Source organism: Pleurodeles waltl, chromosome 2_2, assembly GCF_031143425.1.
Source record: "Pleurodeles waltl isolate 20211129_DDA chromosome 2_2, aPleWal1.hap1.20221129, whole genome shotgun sequence".
Classification (NCBI taxonomy): Eukaryota; Metazoa; Chordata; class Amphibia; order Caudata; family Salamandridae; genus Pleurodeles; species Pleurodeles waltl.
Genome location: NC_090439.1, coordinates 853,521,146 through 853,541,614, shown reverse-complemented (window position 1 = coordinate 853,541,614; position 20,469 = coordinate 853,521,146). Strand labels below are relative to the sequence as shown.

The window sequence follows — 20,469 nt, the reverse complement described above, 5'->3', positions numbered from 1 at the left end:
GCACAATGGTCAGCATAATCAAAAATGCAGGGAATTGCTATGTCAGCTCAAAGACTGACTTCTGTCACCCCAGCATCAGAAACTGGGTTTGATCTCACCTACCATCAATGCGCAGAGCTCTTCGGGTGCAGGGAATGCCAATAACGATACAAACAAATTGATTGTTGTTCAATAAATGAAGTGTAATGAATAAAAAAGAACATTGATTTTGCTCGATAGATTTGCATAAAAATGCCTAGTCGTTTGTAAAAGGAAGTCAATATATTTATAAGAGGCACAGCAGCCAGGGCCAAAAAAGAGGTTTCATGTATAGGTCTAAAGCAAATAAAAGTAAACAATGTTGCTTTGCACTCACGTATGGAGGGAGGGTAAAAATTAGACATTTGATTGGCCACGTGTGCCTTTTGCATGACATTCAAATTAAGATCTGATTAATAGAATGCTCCAAAGTTCTTCCTAGATTGAGCCCTTTGATCACCTATCTCATTAAATAAAAGGAAACGTGTAATACAACTGAGAACGGGCGACTCCTACGTACTCAATCAGTTTTTCTGATGTTTCCTTCCTGCGTTCTCTTCATCACCTACGGAAGGGTATAAAAAGTGCTTTGTAACTAGAATGACTATAGAACTCCTTACATTATGGCCTCAATATGTAGATCATTCTTTCACCCTCTTGAGGTATTTTAACACAAAAAGAGAAGCTGACAATCTACTCCAGAATATCTACAGTCTTACTGAGAAATTAGTGTTAAGTGTCTGTCCTTACAGATTCAGGGGCAGATTTACAAATCTGTCATTCAACGGAGCGCAGCCAAAGTGGCTGCATTGTGTTGCTTGAGAGGTAGACAATGAAAATGCACTTCTGTTCTCTTCATAAGCTCTTGCACTCAGTCAGGCTGCCTAGTGCCACCATACACATTTGCATCTAGTGGAAATGTGTCCGTGTGATGTCTACACTAGGTTTTGTACTAAAAGGGTACGCTTCAGTGCAAAACTTTATGTTTAGACAAACTTTAAAATGTTTCACACTTTGTACAAGTTCTGCACAGTGCAGCACACAAGCAAAGTCAGAAAGGTTTAGAGAAATAAAAACATTTCTCCTTTATATGTGAACCAAAGAATTGGTGTTTTTTGTTGCAAAGCCCTGCCTACAAATATTAGTAGATACGCTTTGCATCAAAAACCATGGGCGTTATAGGGGAGCACCCATGTACCACCTATGGTATGTCATTTTGATGCAAATCAACACTTCTGTGACACAAACCTGTTCCAAAATGTTAGTAAATCTGCCCCTCAATGTCTGACTATCTGCAGTTTCCTGATCACAGATGTGTGTTCGAATCAGGTTCTTTGCCAAGTGCCAGTTCATGTTGGCCATTAATTGGTATAGTTAGCCACAGCCTGGAAGGTGGAGGCATGGGTGGTATCTAGTGTCCCCTAGAAACAGGCAGCTGTAACTAACTGGAAGAGTGTCTGGGCAGGGCCTGATCGTCAGTATTTGTGGTATGAATGTTCGATTAGAGGAATGAATTAAAAGGTGTGCCTGTAGCCTTCACAGTGAGAGGATATTTTGGTGGATGAATCAATAGTTAGTAGAGCTTTACCAGAGAGACTGATTTTTTTCCCGTAGACCTCCTTGGGGCCTCTCCCTGGATGGGTTACTGCCAGGCCTTTGACGGGATGCAGAGTCCATCCAAGAGCTAAAGAGATACACGCCAGTGGCGGCCCGTCCTTTAGGGCGGAGGGGCCACACACCCCCACCTTTTGCCCCTCATAAAGAGCGTCTGTCAGGCTGAACAAAGGTCAGCCTGACAGACACTCTCCATGTTCAGCTCAGGCAGCCAGGAGCAAACATGCGCGATTTGCGCACACTCCTGGCTGCCTGAGCTGAACTTTGCTGGGCTGAGGAGGTCCCAGCTCCTATGGGCATGACCTCCTTGGCTCAGCAAAGGTGCCTCGAGGCCCTCCCCTGGGTGACGAGGAAAGCGTCACCAATTGACACTCTCCCTGGGCGCTTCAGTTTAAGCCCTGAAGTGCCCAGGGCGAGTGTCAATCAGTGACACTTTGTCACAGAGTGGGGTGGGGTCAGCAGTCTCACTGACCCCATCCCACTCTGTGACGAGGCTGGGCTGCTGCCTTCCCTCATTGGGTGAACTAAACTTGTTTGTGTAGGAGACTCCGTCTCAACCTTGAGAACGAAAGTACAGGGAGAAGATGGAATGAAAACAATGGCTGGGGAAGGGAAGAGCAGCCAAGAGACAAGTGCTGATAACAAAGCTAGAAAATGCCAGAAAGGGATAGAATCCAAGCTTCGAGTTATTTAAGCACTGAAGTGCGGGTGAGGGATTTGAAGCTCGCAGATGGGGTTGTGAAAGCTGCCATCTCCAGGCCCAGCGCTGCCTCCCTGTTTGCTGTTCAGAGACTGTGACGCTTAAGGGGGAGAGGTCCAAGCGGGCGGTAGAGGGCTTCCCAGCATTTCGTGGACTAAGTTAAGTTCCACAGCCTTATGTTCCAGGCCTTTGTTTCTCTGCTCTATTATTATGATTGATTATTATGCTTGCACTGTGTTTGTAATCTGAAGTATTCAGCTCGTTTATATTTTGCTTTCTGAACATCGTAATGTGAGCTTGCTGCAGTAATTGAAACATGCATTTTGGTATGCAGTTAATCAAAGCTTATCTGAAGTATTCAGCTCGTTTATATTTTGCATTTGGGACAATGGCTATGCATGAGGACATCATGCCTAGTAGTTTCAGTATTATTTTGACGTGTACTTTTTGTTTTGGATACAAGGCTTGTATTACATTGTGAAATGTTTGTACTCTTTGTGGACTTGGAGTAGCAATCCCTTTTGCTGTGTTGATTGTTGCTCCCAAGTATTGCTGTGTTTGGCACGGCTGCAGGTGTGACTTTGCGTAGTTGATTGAGAAACCTAGTTTGTGTAGGGTTTCTATGACATATTTTGTGTGTTGTGAACACCGTTTTAGCGTATTGGTTTTGATTAACCAATCGTCTAGGTATGGGAACACATGTATTTGCTGCCTTCTGATATGTGCAGCTACTACTGCCAGGCATTTTGTAAAAACCCTTGGCGCAGTTGTTATTCCGAATGACAACACTTTGAATTGGTAATGTATCCCTTGGAATATAAACCTTAGGTACTTTCTGTGTGAAGGATGTATTGGTATATGGAAATATGCATCCTTTAGGTCTAGTGTTGTCATGTAGTCTTGTTGTTTGAGCAGTGGGATTACGTCTTGTAGAGTAACCATGTGAAAATGGTCTGATTTGATGTAGGTATTTAATGTTCTGAGATCTAGTATTGGTCTCAGGCTCTTGTCCTTTTTGGGTATCAGGAAGTACAGTGAGTAAACTCCTGTGTTTAATTGATCTTTTGGTACTAATTCTATTGCTTCTTTCTGTAGCAATGCTTGAACTTCTAGTCCTAGAAGATCTATATGTTGTTTTGACATATTGTGTGTTTTTGGTGGGACGTTTGGAGGGAATTTGAGAAATTCTATGCAATAACCATGCTGGATAATTGCTAGGACCCAAGTGTCTGTTGTTATTTTCTCCCAATGTGTGTAAAATTTGTTTAGTCTCCCCCCCACAGGTGTTATGTGTTGGGGATTTGTGACCTTGAAGTCACTGTTTGTTTTGAGGAGTTTTGGGACTTTGGAACTTTCCTCTGTTTCTTTGAAACTGTCCTCCTCTATATTGTCCCCGAAAACCTCCCCGCTGATACTGGCTTTGGTAGTGAGGTTGTGGCTTCTGTGGTTTGCCCTCGAAACCCCCCTCGAAATTGTGTTTTCCGAAATGTGCCTCTGCTCTGCGGGGAGTAGAGGGCGCCCATGGCTTTGGCCGTGTCAGTGTCTTTTTTAAGTTTTTCAATTGCAGTGTCCACTTCCGGCCCAAACAACTGCTGTCCGTTGAATGGCATATTCAGCACAGCTTGCTGTATCTCTGGTTTAAATCCTGATGTACGCAGCCATGCATGCCTCCTTATCGTTACTGCTGTGTTGACAGTTCTAGCAGCTGTGTCTGCAGCATCCATTGCTGATCGCGTTTGATTATTGGAGATATTTTGTCCCTCTTCGACCACTTGCTGCGCTCTTTTTTGAAACTCCTTTGGCAAGTGTTCAATAAGGTGTTGCATCTCGTCCCAATGGGCCCTATCATATCTGGCTAGCAAAGCTTGCGAATTTGCAATACGCCACTGGTTTGCTGCCTGTGCCGCCACCCTTTTGCCTGCCGCGTCGAATTTTCTACTCTCTTTATCTGGAGGTGGCGCGTCTCCTGAAGTATGAGAGTTGGCTCTTTTGCACGCTGCTCCAACTACAACAGAGTCTGGTGATAGCTGTTGTGTGATGTACACTGGGTCTGTTGGTGGCGGTTTATATTTTTTATCTACTCTTGGAGTAATGGCTCTCCCTTTGACAGGCTCTTCAAACACCTGTTTGGAGTGTTTTAGCATTCCGGGCAACATTGGCAGACTTTGATATTGACTGTGCGTAGACGACAGTGTATTAAAAAGGAAGTCATCTTCAATGGGTTCTGAGTGAAGGCTGACATTGTGAAATGCTGCTGCCCTTGATACCACTTGAATGTAGCCTGTACTATCCTCAGGTGGCGAGGGTCTTGCTGGATAGCACTGAGGACTATTGTCTGACACTGGTGCGTCGTAAAGGTCCCATGCGTCAGGGTCATCTTGACTCATCCCCGTATGTGTTGGGGATTGCATCATTGGTGGAGTGGCTACCGGTGATAGTTGTGGAGAGTGATGTGAGGATGGTGGGGGTGTTATTTGTTTAGCCACTTTTGCTTGTGGCTGTTTGTCCTTGTCCTTGTTTTGGAAGGCAAGTTTTCTTTTCATTCTGATTGGGGGAAGAGTGCTGATCTTCCCTGTATCTTTTTGAATAAAGAGCCGCCTTTGCGTGGGATCTGGCTCTATTGTTTGTAATTCCTCTTCAAATCTGTGTGTCTTCATTTGAGAGGACAGTCCTTGTTCCTCTGAATAGGAACTAATTTTCGGTTCGGATGCCAGATGTTTCGGCACCGAAACCTTTTCTGCTGCTTTTTTCGGCTCCGACAAAATCTTTTTCCTTTTCGGCGTCGTGCCCTCTCGGTGCCGACCAATTTCGGTGCCGCTGTCTCGGTGCCGAATCTTTTCGGAGCCACTCTCTCGGGCCCGAGATTGCTGCGTGCCTGTATCTCGACCGGAGTCAGATGACTTCGACACCAGCTCGGCCTTTTTCGGTGCCGATGGACGGTCACCTACTTTTCGGGTTAAGCCATGGCCTGTTGGCTGTGGCGTCCCCTGGGCTTTGGCAGTCTTTTCGTGAGTTTTTTGTTTCGACGTCTTACTCACGGTTTTCGGCGTTTCTTTGGCATCGACCTCCTCCGAGTCCGAATCCTGGATGGAGAATGTTTCTTCCTCCTCCTCGAAACACCCTTGTCCTGTCGGCGCCGACGACATTTGCAGTCTTCTTGCTCTTCGGTTCCTGAGTGTCTTCCTCGACCGAAACGCTCGACAGGCCTCACAAGTATCCTCCCTGTGTTCCGGTGACAAACACAAGTTACAGACCAGATGTTGATCTGTATATGGATACTTGCTATGGCATTTTGGACAGAAGCGGAATGGGATCCGTTCCATCAGCCTTGAAGAGACACGTGGCCGGGCCGACCAGGCCCCGACGGGAATCGAAAAACCCCGACGGGCCACCGGAGCTCTTCTCAATTCGGTGTCGATCTGTTGTAACTAACCCGATACCGAACGCAAACAATACCGATGATTTTTCCGAGATTCTAACTAACTTTCCGACCCGAAACACGGAGCGAAAAGGAACACGTCCGAACCCGATGGCGGAAAAAAAACAATCTAAGATGGAGTCGACGCCCATGCGCAATGGAGTCGAAATGGGAGGAGTCCCTCGGTCTCGTGACTCGAAAAGACTTCTTTGAAGAAAAACAACTTGTAACACTCCGAGCCCAACACCAGATGGCGGGATGTGCACAGCATGTGTATCTGCAGCTACACATGCCATCGAACATATATATATATAGAGAGATGCTCTTTGTAGTGTACTCATATATAAATAGATGCTCGTCATTGCTATTTTTATTCTACCATTGTTGATGTGCTAAATGCATACATTTACCTGAAATTCTAGTAAAGCTAAATTGTATTCATAATTTGCGTGTGGTCCTTCATTGAGCGTCCTTATTGACTTATACCGAACAGGTGTCAACCAGTCACCTTGATAAGACAAATGGTATGAGTGTTGTTAATGGATGTGCGTGCGTGCGTGTCTGTGTGTGAAAGAATGAGTGTGTGTGTGTGTGTGTGTGTCGCCTGCCCCCCCTCCCTCCTAAAGCTGCCGGCTGCCACTGATACATACTGAGTCTATCCTGGGCCACCAGAGGATATATTATGGGGACATTTAGGCCCTTTCCGCTCTTACAGGAGTCTAATGGTTTAGTTGGTGATACTTTGCCAAGGCTGAAAGAAAGGAATAGTAAGTTGGCAACCAATACTTTGGGTGAGTCAGTGGGTGCTGTCCCATTAGACCCCAAGTAGCTGGCTGGGTCATGAGGCTACGACAGTGCTGGGCAAAGAGTCTTGAGATACGGTAAAGGTGCCAACAGGGGACTTATTTAAACCAAATAAATGTGAATTCAATCATGAATAATTTCAAGATGTTCAAATCGTAGTAAGATCTGTACAGAATTAAACTAGTAGCCATCCAGTGTGATTCAATCACAGAGGAACGAAGCCGCAGGTGTACAGCCACAGAAAATGTTTTATATTTTGTGCATTTCGACAATATTTCAAACAAAAAATTCACAGGGCTACATAAACCAAAACATGTACGGTTACAGAGACACAGCAAGTCTAATGTTATCAATATTGTCCATGTAACAATAATCCACTCAATAAGAATGTCCACAACAATTATTCATGCAGTGATGATCCAGGGCGCTGCATTAGAGAAGTTAAAGATGAGCTGGGTAGCGTGTTGATGTTTCGGTCTCGATAGCGGATGTCAGTGAGACCATCATCAGGACTTGCAATAGATGGAAAAATAGGAGATGCCCCCTTAATGTGTTCTTTTACTAGGCACTTTCCAATACAATAAAGTTTCTGACATCAATTTATGGAGCCAATTAGAACCTGAGTAAATTGAAGGCGAGGGGATACAGCTTCTCCCACGCGTAAGAGCAGGCATCTCGCAGGCCGTTTTAAATTAATCGAGTCAACTTACTCAGGTTCTGCTTGGCTCCATAAACTGATGTCAGAAACATTGTATCTGTGTGATTGTGCCCACTGATTAAATTGCCACTGTTGTAAATATCTGCATGAAAAACTTAGTGAAAAATTATAATTTGGTGAAAAGATCATAGAAGTAGCTTGAAACAGAACATGAAATCAAGTGTTGCAGGTAATTTTCAGACAGTGCCACATAACATCAATCAGAAGTGCCAGTGGGTACTTGAAAGCATTAATTCAACCAAGGAAGTAGGAGAAGCGCAAGAAATGAATACTGGATACAATCTCAGGATGCACTGAAACCTAAGCAAATCATAGACTCAGGGCCAGATGTACATATCATTTTTTCAATGTACACAAATCATTATGAGCTTCGGTTTCTTGGTACCGAATCTCATTTTGCTTTTGTGATTTGGTATTTGGAAGAGGCGTGTATTACTGTTTTCGACCATATTCAGGTCTCAAAACAGTAATTTGAGTCCTACAGACCACTGCCTAATCTTAAAAAAATGAAACGACAAAGGTCAGTTTTTTCTTTTTAAATGCATCCTATTTTCCTTTCTGGAAACTGCCTTTAAAAAAAAAAAAAAGATTACTTTATTAAAAAGCTCGAACAGATCAAAAGTTACTAAAAAGGTAGCGATATGCGATTGCAGACCCTTTACAAAGGTTAACTGGTTATCTCCCAGCTCCATATTCATGTATTTGCTTGTTTATTTCTTTGATAACCAATTGTATTTAATTTAGCATGCTATATAAACAACATGCTATATAAACATGTTGCGACAGATCCAAGACCCACACCGAAGTAGTAGATCATTAACATACACCTCCATAACACTGCACAGACCATCCCCAAAGGGAGTCCTACCCAATAATACTCCCATCATTTGCCCCATGTTTTAAGAAGTAATTTTTAGGGTTGAGCCTGCGTCGCATGCGCTTGCACAGACAGCAGATTCTATGCAATCTTTAGTGGATAGAAAAGGGCTCGGAGCCCCATCCATGTAACGTCAGTGTCTTTCATTGGTTCGTGGGCTTGCCTTTCAAAATCTGCTTGCTTTCATTAGTGGAAGGCATGCATACGTCATACCTTTTCTGGTGGTTAGCCCTCCTCGAGCGCAGCGACCAAGTACTGAAAACCTGGGAGGCTCGCTGTTTCCCATTAGGTTTGTGGACTACTTTTTATCTTTTTTTCGCAGCGCGATCTCGCTTGGCAGAAGTCCAGCACTTTGCATGACATCGACCCTGTTACATAGTTAATTGCACTTTTGCGGGTTACGTACTAATTGCACTTTTGCCGATAGGTTTCAGTACGAGTGAACTGTAGCAGCACGACCGCTCTCTTTTTTTTTGCATTATTTTTTTTCTAACTGCATGCCGTCTTCAACTGTCCGTACAAGTGAACTGTTGCAGCGCGATCGCGCTGTTTTATTCCTTTAAATGTGGCAAGAAAAGTCCGGTTGGGAGTTTACAACTGCTAATAGCTGTAACTCGGAGAAATGCGAGACCCTATTGCATTGCAAATGCTTGTTATTTGTATGAGTCCAAACATAGCATGAATTCATGACTCACAGCTGTACCCTGGTGTGCCGTCAAGAGAGACCATAATATTCCCACCATTTGCCAAAGATCCATTCATGTTTACAAGAACACCCCTGGGCTGCATATATGGGTACCCCCTCCTTGGCGCACCAGCCTATCCCTGCTCACCACTCTGCCAGCCTGGGCGGATCCTTCAGTTTCCATTTCCGAGCAATGTCTCTTTTTGGCAAACATTGTTTCAGGCCTCGGTCGCTCCAGCTATCTCCCAGTTCATCTAGTACTCTTACTAGGACTTGCTTAAGTGATAGTTCTATATGGTACCCCAACACCCCAGTAAGAGTTGTGGCTATTTTCTCCAGTAGTTGGCAATCAGGGGATATTTGCAAGTTATGTGGTAAAAGTCAGGGTCCAGGTGGGGACATCTGATGCAAGTCTGGTTCGGGAGTTTGCCTGCTTGCCACAGTATCCAGGAGATGAGGTATGCCGCGTGAAGTTTGGAAGAGATGGCAATTTTGCAAGGGGCCATATGTGCCAATTTCCAATCCTGATCATCAAGGGGACCAGTTTCAAAACTGCAAAACCATAGGGAACATTGTTGATGAGCAAAAGATATATTTGGGAGATACCTCTCTTCCCCAGGTCGCCCATGAGTAGCTTAGGCTTGAGTGGGATGAATTCAGGGAGATCAACCAAGGGAGCCTTAATGGTGGCCTTGCTAGCTGCCCAGAGCGTGTGGGACAAGGACCCTTAGTCTTCATTAACTTCAAAGTATGCTTGTTTTGTGGTGGCTAGGAATTCCACACAATCACCGTCCATCAGGTGCCATGCGCTGAGCTACCAACCAGGTTGGCGAGAGGCGTCACCGCTCCCAACTGGATTTTGACCGGTGAATGGACGGATTGGCCCCTGGGAAGGTTTTCCTCCATGGTAACTGATAGGGTATCGGTTGCTGGTAGGAGGTCTGTGCATGAGAGTGTTTTGTGGGCCGCCTTGATATTGACAACTCTTGCATTACACAGCACCTGGAGCCATGAGTGCATCATAGCTACTGCGTCTGTGTGTTTTTATACAAATAAAGCATTGATTTAATGCTGTGCGCAGACTTTCTTGGATATTGGCATCTGCCAAAGATACGGCGCTGTCAGGAGCCCGTGTCATGATTTTAGGGTTACACAGATGGTGTCCTGATAACGTCCTCTCTTGGTCCACTCTTATGGAACCATCTGAAACACTCAATTCCAATGTCACGACAGCCTGAGTGTATTGCCCTATGCGATTCAAGCGCAAGATGTTCCCTTTGACTACTTGAACAACAAAGGTTCACGCAGCATCTTTAACTACAAATATTAGAAACAACCCTAACACCGAAACGCCACAAGGGGGCAGTGGTGGACAATAAATTGGAATAACGCCCCTCACTAAAATGGGAATATTGCACAATGAAGGCAACGAAGAGTAACACGGACTCTGAACCTAATGCACTTGTTGAGCGACGTTAACGTGTCACTTAAACGCTAGGAGGTACCGAGTGCTCTTCCGGCACTACTGTAGACAGAGACAACATACTGAATCAGCACCCTTCACCCTCAACAGCTAGATGAACACACGGGAGGCAATTTGTGTTATGTCTTCCCTTTAGCATATCAATCAATCAATCAGTCATTTGTAAAGCGCGCTACTCACCCGGAGGGTCTCAAGGCGCTGGGGGAGGGGGAGACCGCTACTGCTCGAACAGCCAGGTCTTGGGTTGCTTCCTGAAGGAGAGGTGGTCTTGGGTCAGACGGAGGTGGATGGGGAGGGAGTTCCAAGTCTTGGCTGCCAGGTAGGAGAAGGATCTTCCTCCCGCGGTGGCTTTCCTGATGCGTGGAACGGCGGCGAGGGCGCGGCTGATCGATCGTAGCTGGCGGGTGGGAGTGTAGAAGGTCAGGCGGTTGTTGAGGTACCTGGGGCCCATTTGTTAAAGAAGAAAAGATTGGGTGGTGCACCACTTTAAGTTGTAGACATATTCTTTATATACTAATTGTAGAAGAGTCCCAGATAATTAAACAGGTGATGATACACGGTTTCTGTTCTTTTTCTTCCAAAAATTCTTTTTATTTGATCAAGAATACTTTTTATAACAGTAAGTTGATGAAAGCAAGCAGCCAATGCGTTTCGCCCTATACACTTGGGCTTCTTCTTGCAGCCCTGGAGAGGTCCAGGAGGATGAGTGCCGCTGTTTCCCCGTTGTCGAGCAGGGCTCGGATGTCGTCAGTGGCTGCGATGAGGGCGGTCTCAGTGCTGTGGTTGGCACGGAAGCCGGACTGTGAGTGGTCGAGGGATCCGTTAGTCTCGAGGAAGGCGGCTAGCTGTCTGTTGACGGTCTTCTCGATGACTTTGGCAGGGAGCGGGAGGAGCGAGATGGGGCGGTAGTTCTTGAGTTCGGTGGGGTCGGCTGCGGGTTTCTTCAGGAGGGCGCTGAGTTCGGCATGCTTCCAGCTCTCCGGTAAGGTGGCGGTGTTGAAGGAGCAGTTAATGATGTCCCGGAGATGGGGTGCGATGATGCAGTCGGCCTTGTTGAAGACGTGGTGGGGACATGGGTCGGTCGGAGATCCGGAATGGATGGTGTTCATCGTGTGGATAGTGTCTTCGGTGCTGACCGGGGTCCAGGCACGGAGGGTGGTGTTGGGGGGCGTTGGTTTGGTGGTTGGGTGCGTGGTCTGTGCGCCGAAGCTGTTGTGTATGTCGGCTATCTTGCGGTGAAAGAACGAGGCGAGTGAGTCGCAGAGGTCTTGTGAGGGCGTGATGTCGTTGTTTCCGGCGCTGGGGTTGGAGAGCTCTTTGACGATGTTGAAGAGTTCCTTGCTGTTGTGTGCGTTGTTGTCTAGTCGTTCTTTGAATGCTGTCTTCTTGGTGGTGCGGATCAGCTGGTGGTGTTTGCGGGAGGCGTGCTTGAGGGCGGTCATGTTGTCTGTAGTTGGGTTTTTTCGCCAGGTTTTCTCGAGGGTGCGGCAGTTCTTCTTGGAGTTCTTGAGGTCGCTGTTGAACCAGGGGGCTTTCTTGTTGTTGGGTCTGGTGGGATGGCTTTTCAGCGGTGCGAGGTGGTCGGCGCAGTTGGTGATCCACTGTGTGAGGTTGTTGGCTGCTTGGTTGGGGTCCGTTGAGCTGCCGGGGGGGTTCAGGCTCAGTGATGTGGAGAGCTGGTTGGTGGTGATCTTGTTCCAGTTCCTGCGGGGGGCCTGTTGTGGGTGGTGGTGAGTCGTGGTTCTTCTGAAGCTGAAGTGGACACAGCTGTGGTCTGTCCAGTGGAGTCCGGTGGAGTGGCTGAAGGAGATGTACTTGCTGGAGGTGAAGACTGGGTCCAGCGTGTGTCCGGCGTAGTGGGTGGGGGTGTTCACCAGTTGCTTGAGTCCGAGGTTGGCGAGGTTGTCCAGCAGGGTGGTGGTGTTGTTGTCATTGTTGTTCTCCAGGTGGAAGTTGAGGTCCTCTAGGAGGATGTAGTCAGCGGAGAGGAGGGCGTGTGGGCTGATGAAGTCTGCGAGGTCTTTGCTGAATTGTGTGCGGGGTCCTGGGGGTCTGTAGATGAGGGTGCCTCTGAGTGTGGTCTTGGGGTCTTTGTGTAACTGGAAGTGAAGGTGTTCGGCGGCTGTGAGGGTGTCGTCGGAGTTGGTCGTGATGCGGATGGTGTTCTTGTGGACGATGGCGATGCCTCCTCCTGTTTGGTTGACGCGGTCCCTCCGGGTGATCTTGTATCCGTCCGGGATGGCGATGGCGATGTCGGGCGCTGAGGAGGCGTTCATCCAGGTTTCTGTGAGGAAGGCGACGTCTGGAGATGTGGTGTCGAGCAGGTTCCAGAGTTCCACGGCGTGTCTGTGGACGGAGCGGGTGTTGAGCAGGATGCACTTCAGATGGTTGCTGCTGGTGCTTGGTTTGGCGGGTGCGGTGCGGGTTTGGATGCAGGAGAACTTGCAGGATTGGCAGGTGAAGGGTCCGTGGATGCGTGTTGGGGCGGCTCGGCAGCAGCCGGGGATCCGGCCGGTGTTGAGTGCGATGAGGGTGGCGACTTCGTAGGTCCGGCGGGTAGGCTCGCAGCGGGGGGGGCCAGGGGGTCTGGCGCTGGGCGCGGTCCAGGCGCGGACGGGCCGCTGCGCGGCCTCCATATGAGGGGAAGAGGGAGGGAGGAGCAGCTGGGAGGTGGGAGCGGGCGGCCAATGGGGAGCAAGGGGGCGGAGCTACCGGAGTGTAGCGGCGGGAAAAAAACGGGCGGCGATGGGGTGACGCGGCAAGGCTGGAAGAAAAAAGAACACAGTAAGGGCAAAAAGGTAAAATGTACAGTGGAACAATACCAGGGGCACAGGCACTCGGGGTACAGAAGAAAGAGCGGACACAGGCACTCGGGCACAAAACGAAGAGGACGCTGGCGCTAGGTCACTGGAGGCGGGAAAAGGCAGTCAGGGCACAGGAGCACAGGGCACAGGAGCGAGAGCGGTCACACTGGAGGCTGCGTGGCGGTGAGAGGAGCGACCTGCCTGAGAACCAGGGTCAGAGGTCGCTCTCTCTATCGCTGCGCGGCCTCCATATGAGGGGAAGAGGGAGGGAGGAGCAGCTGGGAGGTGGGAGCGGGGTGGCCAATGGGGAGCAAGGGGGCGGAGCTACCGGAGTGTAGCGGCGGGAAAAAAACGGGCGGCAATGGGGTGACGCGGTGAGGCTGGAAGAAAAAAGAACACAGTAAGGGCAAAAAGGTAAAATGTACAGTGGAACAATACCAGGGGCACAGGCACTCGGGTACAGAAGAAAGAGCGGACACAGGCACTCGGGCACAAAACGAAGAGGACGCTGGCGCTAGGTCACTGGAGGCGGGAAAAGGCAGTCAGGGCACAGGAGCACAGGGCACAGGAGCGAGAGCGGTCACACTGGAGGCTGCGTGGCGGTGAGGGGAGCGACCTGCCTGAGAACCAGGGTCAGAGGTCGCTCCTTGCAATTGCAAGAATTGCAGGAGCGTAGCTTCTCTTCATACACAAAACGCTAGAAAATTATAAACAAAACAGTTTGTGCTCAACAAACTTTCCAGTAAGCAGCGCGAGACCGCATGGATTTGTCCGTTCTGCTCTAACCAGCAGTGGCTGCCTCTCCTGGAAATAACTAATGCCAAAGGTCAAACGGAGAGGCGGTCTGTCACGTGAAGGAGCTGTGATTCAAGGATTGGCTAACGGGGGCCTGAACATGGGAATCTTTCCACTACTTCGAAACAATTATTTTTGGGAAAAGTATTCTTACAAGTGTCTTATGTTGACACCGACGTGCTTTAGTGATGCTCACACCACGAGTGGTACCCGCCCTGCGTATACATTTCGGGTAAACATTTCATATTGGACGTTCTAGGTTTAAGGAGCCGGAATGGAAAATCCAGTCTAGCAAAGGCAACATGAAACCCATTATGTTACACCCTGGGAACTGTGGGGGGTAACTTAGATTTCTAAATAAGGTTCATAGATGCTCATTCTGTAATTTGTCCTCAGCCCCTTGGATTTGTGATGTGCCCGAATTTAATGGGGTACACTTGTATATGATTGTGTCTCGCATCCATTTCAGTTCATCTATGCATGCTTAGTGAATGCATTGTGTACACCGCACAGGCTTAACAGGACATTTCACAAACATACTTATTTTTAACATGTTGCAGATTGTTCCTTATTTTTATTTATTTTTGTCAATCCATGTCACTCTTCCTCCACACTTCCTGTAAATACTCACCTGCTTTATGCAGTTTACCGCTCTTACTGAAATACTTGCTCTAGGTTCAGTCATTTGTGAGTTAAGTGTTAATAAAGTGTGGCAAGTGCACCTTGAAAGATTTCTGACTTTGTGAGTGCGAAACAAATCTGCGTTGCGTGCCCCTGGCCACTTCTCTGAGGCTGCCCTGATTCCTAAATGTCATCCCTTGCGACTCCCACCTGGGTAGGCCCAGACATTCCGAGTCTGCACTGGACAAGCAGTGATGCTGTAATTATGCACTGTGGAAAGTACTTCTGCACTCACATCACAAGCATGTGGTTCCTACTTTAAATATCTTTAGCTTTGTGAATTATATGTATTTCAGGCACTCGTATGTAACTTGCAGCCTTTTCTAAGTTTATGAAATTTTACACCCAGCGAAACACTGAGAATCAGGCTCAGTCAAAAACATAGTAGGAGACAAGATGGTGTAAAGTCTTCCTTTATGATTTTTTACTTCTTTCCCCTTTTCAATGTCTCCTAATGCTCCACGTATTAAAGAAGTTCCAGAACTCCCACAAACTAACTGCTTATGTTCAACCCTATTGCACAAGTAAGTTTTCCATTTAGCTTCTAGTCCTCATGAGAAACTACTGTAATTATGCATACTGACACTTGCTGCATACTGGTTTGTGTTTTTAGGACTCTTTCACATTTCATCTTCCCACTTAGCTTCTAGTCATCAAGAGGAACTAGTGTAGTTATACACACTGGCACTTACTACATACTGTTTTTTAGGACTCTTTCTGTCTGCGGTCTATGCCCAACATGTGTTGGTCAGGGGGCATGTTATCTTTAATAAATGCTTGATGACTTGTGAAATTATTTTATTTGCATTTCTGGTTTGTAACTATAGAAGGCATGCCTTGAATTACCCCCTGACACAATTTTGCCTGCTGTAATATATAGAGATCAACCCCTGTACAATAGCCTAGGGTTTCTACCTATTTTACTGCCCAAAGAAAGGCCACAGAATCGGAGCCTTCAGCTCTAGGAAACCTCACCACAATCTTGGTGTCCCGAATGGTGTTCTCAGGGATGGTCACCCAGTACCCTGGCCGCTCCCACTGTGGAGGCTGGTTGAGGACATTAGTGATGCTGACAGTAAGTTCCACGGAGCTACTGCGATTTCCGCCATCGGTCGCTACGATGTATCGGTTGATTTGAGATGTCTAAAAACCAACAAAAGAGAAAGAACATTCAGCTGAGAGGGTAAGCAAGGACTGGCCATGCCTTAAGAGGATCGCAGGACACATTCCCACTTCGGGTTCTGGTCGAAAGATCTGCTGGGCCTCACCTGAGAGATGGGCTGGCTCACGTACACCCACCCGGTGCTGGGGTTAATCTGGAAGTACTCAGGTTGCTGCTGCGACAAGGAGTATGTGATGGCAGCGTTCACCCCTTGGTCATCATCGAGGGCTGCTGCTCGCAGGAAGCTGGTGCCAACTGGTGTATCTTCACGGAGAAAGTCTTTAAAGAAGAGAAAAGATTACATAATTTAACTTCACATTTGTATCACATCAGTATACTCAGCCCCATAGATTGAACAGGGTTTATAGTCAAAAGGATTAATCCATTCTAACTAGCAGTGTGGGACAGCGCAAAATACGACTATAAAGTATTGCAGCAACTAAATAACCCAGCCCCTTATTGGCCAATAACAAAGAACCCTTCAGAAGATTTAGCTGGCAGAATGAATGAGCTCGCTCTGGAGGCAATGAGGGAGGGCTGGGTATGCAAAAACGAATTTGAGTTCCTCAACAGAAAAGACCATAGAACTTCAGTGATCTATCGCCTTCCAAAAATCCATAAAGACTTGGTTAACCCTCCAGGGAGAACTATAATTTCAGCCTGTGGATCCCTTTTGGAACTATTGGCACAATAGATAGATGTCTTCTTGAAACCATTTGTGTCCAATATTGAGGCCTATATCAGAGATTCCATGGACATAATCAATAAAGTTGAAGGTCTCTCGTACGAGGAGAACAATGAGTATCTAGTAACCTTTGACATCAAGGCGATATACACAAATATTCCACAAGATGAGGCTATACAAGTTATTCGAACAGTTTTAGATTCGAGACCCACAACGTGCATACTGAGTTTTTGGTGGCCTTGGTATCAATGTGTTTGAAGGATAATTTTTTGTCACTCAAAAACAATTTGTATCTGCAGATAAAAGGCGGAGCAATGGGTGTTGCTTCAACCCAGAGGTGGCAAAAATTTTTATGTTTTTCTTTGAGAGCAAGTGGATCCATACCAGCGATAATCCATTTTGCCTTAATAGCAGATGCTACTTCAGATATATTGAAGATGTACTTATGCTGTTGAAAGGAGATAAGCAAACGCTTACAGTTTTTCATGAGTGGCTGACACAAAGAACAGACCTCAAATTCACCATGGCTATGAATTCCAAGAAAGTAAACTTTCTGGGCCTAAGGATAGAAGGAAGGAAAAATCGGAGTCAACCTTTACACCAAGCCCACTGACTGTAATACTCTGTTACACTTCTCGAGCGGTAAACCTCACCCCACCCATTCAGCAAATTCAAGGAGAAACTGCCGTACGGACAATATCTCCATATTCAAAGGAATTGTTCAAATAAAAATGACTTTTTTGAGAATGCCAATATTTTGGTGAATAAACTGATTAAAAAGGGTAGCACAAAAAATTGGTGAGGGCAGCATCCAAAAGATCCCGGTTTACACTTAGAGAAACACTGCTTGTCCCCAAAACACGCACAGACGCTATGCCACTGACTTGCGTTATCACTTACAACCCAAAAGCTAACATCTTTTAATGAAATTGGAAGATTTTGGCCAATTTGGAGATCCCGAAACCAATATTCTCATCTAGAAAAGAACCTAATTTACTGGACTAGCCTTGTCAAAGCAGCCCGGCCTGTGGAAAGGAAGAAAGAACTTCGAGAGATGTTGGAGCTGCCTCTAGTGACTGGACACTATAAGTGTAACAAGTGCATGGCCTGTTAGTTTACCAGAGACACCAAAACCATCACAGTCTATAGGAGGACTGATCACCAAGCGAGGTTTTCTAACTGTAACACTAACAATGTAATTTACTACATGCAGTGGCCGTGCAAATTAGTGTACATTGGCCAGACCACCCAACTTATGAAGGCATGTGTGTTACAAAACAGATCTAGAATCAAACTTTGTGTAACAGGCGGGCCTCTGGTAGACCATTACAAAACTTTACACCACTCCGATAATGAGATATTTTGGTCAGTTATCTTTGTATTACAAAGAAATGACAGAGGAGGGATCCTTGAGGCTACTCGGCTACTCTGAACAGGACAGAGGCCAGGATGATAGAAGGGGTTTGGCACAGCAACCCATGGGTTAAATGACCTGGTTGAGATATGGTTGTTACTATGATTGCATGTTCTCAGTATGAGTATAGGACGTTGCTTTATGTATATAGGTTCTGCTATCCTTTTGCCAGGTTTTTTGTGTTTTGATTTGTAAAGGCTATAATAGCTATATTTACAATATTTTTGTGATGCATCTATATGAATATGTATATAATGTTTATAATTGGCTCTGAGAATGGTTTTAATATAGGAAATGTGTTATTCACTCCAGTGGCCACCAAGGTGCAACCAGCCACTACATGCCAGCTATGTATTCCACCCATGCATGTCCCAGTGTGCCCTAACCTTGAGGGTTAGCCTCAATGCTCTCATACCCTAGGGATAGGCAGATTATCTGATGATTAACTGGTTGTCATTTGAGAAGAATCACGGGCACCCCCACTGCTTTCTGTAATACACTGCCACTCCATTACAAAAGGGGATATTTTAAAATGGCTGACTGTTTTCAGGCCCAATCAAGGGACCCTCGCTTCACGAACAGCCCTATATCGATCTCCTGAATTTTGGCAAACTCTGTTAGCAGCCAACGTGAACAGGAACAGGGCATCTTTGTTAGCAGCTGGTGTGACCGTGCTGCCAACCAGAGAAGCATGGAGCCGCCGACACGTGGATTGGTGTTGTAAGCGGACAAGTCTTCACTGCTTTACCAAATGCAGGTAAGTTTCCCCACAGGCAAATGTTATGAGGGAGGTGCCCGAGAGGCAATCATAGGTGATAACTCCTAAATATTGTTTGGTGGCCTTTCCTTGCAGCTGTCCAATTTATAGAAGTGCTCGGAATGGTCACACGTGTGAGTTCTGTTTCCTCGTGTTTTGCAATGGGCTGCCAACTATTGTAGATTCTTTCTGTTAATGACAGTGAGTCATGTGTCTCTTTTTACAACAATCGTGGTTTTTGCCACCCGTTGTAATTTGTGGAAACCATACACAATGGAGGTCGAGGTGGACATTCTGTCGATGGATGCATGAGGTGTTAGTCTCAGATTATGGGTGAACTTTATGGCAATGAGGAATTCATTATTGTTTTGTTCATTCTTTATACTTTGGTACCAGCAGTCGGGCACAGCTGTATTATATGGACTTATGAGAACCGCACTACAGGGTGCACTTCTAGTATTGGCATGTACACCAGCGGAGTTCTTTTGATGTGGGACACATAGATGGCATAAGGTGAACCAGGTGGCATTTGAGGTCTGCTACGTACAGAGATGTTCACACCTCGCTGTCCGTGTAAAGGGAACAATGACAGATTTTAATTGATGTATATACTGTTTGATCATTAGGTGCTTCGTTCTTCAGTAAGTCTTGAAGAGGCCCAGAAGAAAAGTAGGGCCGAAACGTATCAACAGTTTCTGTTGGAGTAGTCAACCAATCTTCAACATTGAAATAAGCCTAGGGACACATAATTACATGATTTGGGGCAGAATCGCCCAACTTTGTGACAGCATTTAAAGACTTCCTCATAGGGGACTGACCATTAAATAAGGGATGCAGCCATGGATTGCTTAATAAGGAAGGAAGGCTGAAGTTGATTGATCATGTTAGATTTGTTACTTTTGTGTTGTGATTTTTGGTTGATTTGTTTCCTTTTTTCTGTGTTTTCGTTGATTTTTAACAGCCACTCCAAGTACTATGTGAGAGGAGTGAAAATGACAACCCACAATGAAGTATATAAACTTTATTTGCATCCCAGGGATGAATTAAGGTTTCACTGTTGCATTAAAAAAATCATATGATCTATCCTCATTATATACCACGATAATGTTGAGTTAGTTTTACACCCAGGTTTAGTGAGGTTTTTTGGGCATACCCCTGTATGTTTATAAATAATCCATTCTAACTGGCCAAAGCGAGGCATTAACATTAAAGCAGTCCCTTCTCCAGAATGGTAGTGAGGAGGCCAGGTATATTAAACTTGGACAATTCTACAGATTGTCAGAATGGCTCATTGAAGATGTGCAGGACTGATTTACTAAGGCATATGAAAAAAGTCCACTCCTTAATGTGGTGCTTTACCATGCTGTTGAGAGGGGGCCCTTCGAGTAAAGAGTTCTGTTTCAATAAGAAATGCTTGAAAATTGACTATTCGCTTCCCTAGATTTTTTCTAATAATGTGCAATACCCGGAGTTTAACAATGCAAAATACTGCACGTTCAACAGTAATTTTATTAGAAACTCTTCTGCATATTTTTAATAGTAAACCATTTAATACTTAGGTGCTCGAATGTGACTTTAAATGAGTTTATATTATAGACCAATCATGGTCTCTAAATCTTGATTCCTTTCCCCTTGTATGTTCTTTTGTATTAACTTCTCTGTACAGGAGAGGAGAGGTTTCACGTTTTACGTTTTGTTAAAGGTATGCCTGCATCACTTGTATATGCTCTAGAATGCTTTGATCTCGGTTCTTCATCACGAGTGAAGTTCACTGCCATCACTGCTAGGTAACATTCTCTTGAACATTTCTGCTGTTGAGACATGGACATGTTTGGGTTGGTTCACGTAACATTC

General features: G+C 45.9%; 1 protein-coding gene across 2 annotated transcripts in view; it reads right to left on the bottom strand.

The window, feature by feature from the left end:
• Positions 1–20,469, bottom strand: part of LOC138282681 (neural-cadherin-like) — a 380,719-nt gene that overhangs the window by 175,150 nt on the left and 185,100 nt on the right. For both annotated transcript variants that reach the window (XM_069220493.1, XM_069220494.1), the window contains exons 11-12: positions 15,866–16,038; positions 15,573–15,740 (exon numbers count right to left, since the gene is read on the bottom strand). In XM_069220493.1, the coding sequence (XP_069076594.1) occupies positions 15,573–15,740; positions 15,866–16,038 (341 nt within the window). The remainder of the gene's footprint in view (positions 1–15,572; positions 15,741–15,865; positions 16,039–20,469) is intronic.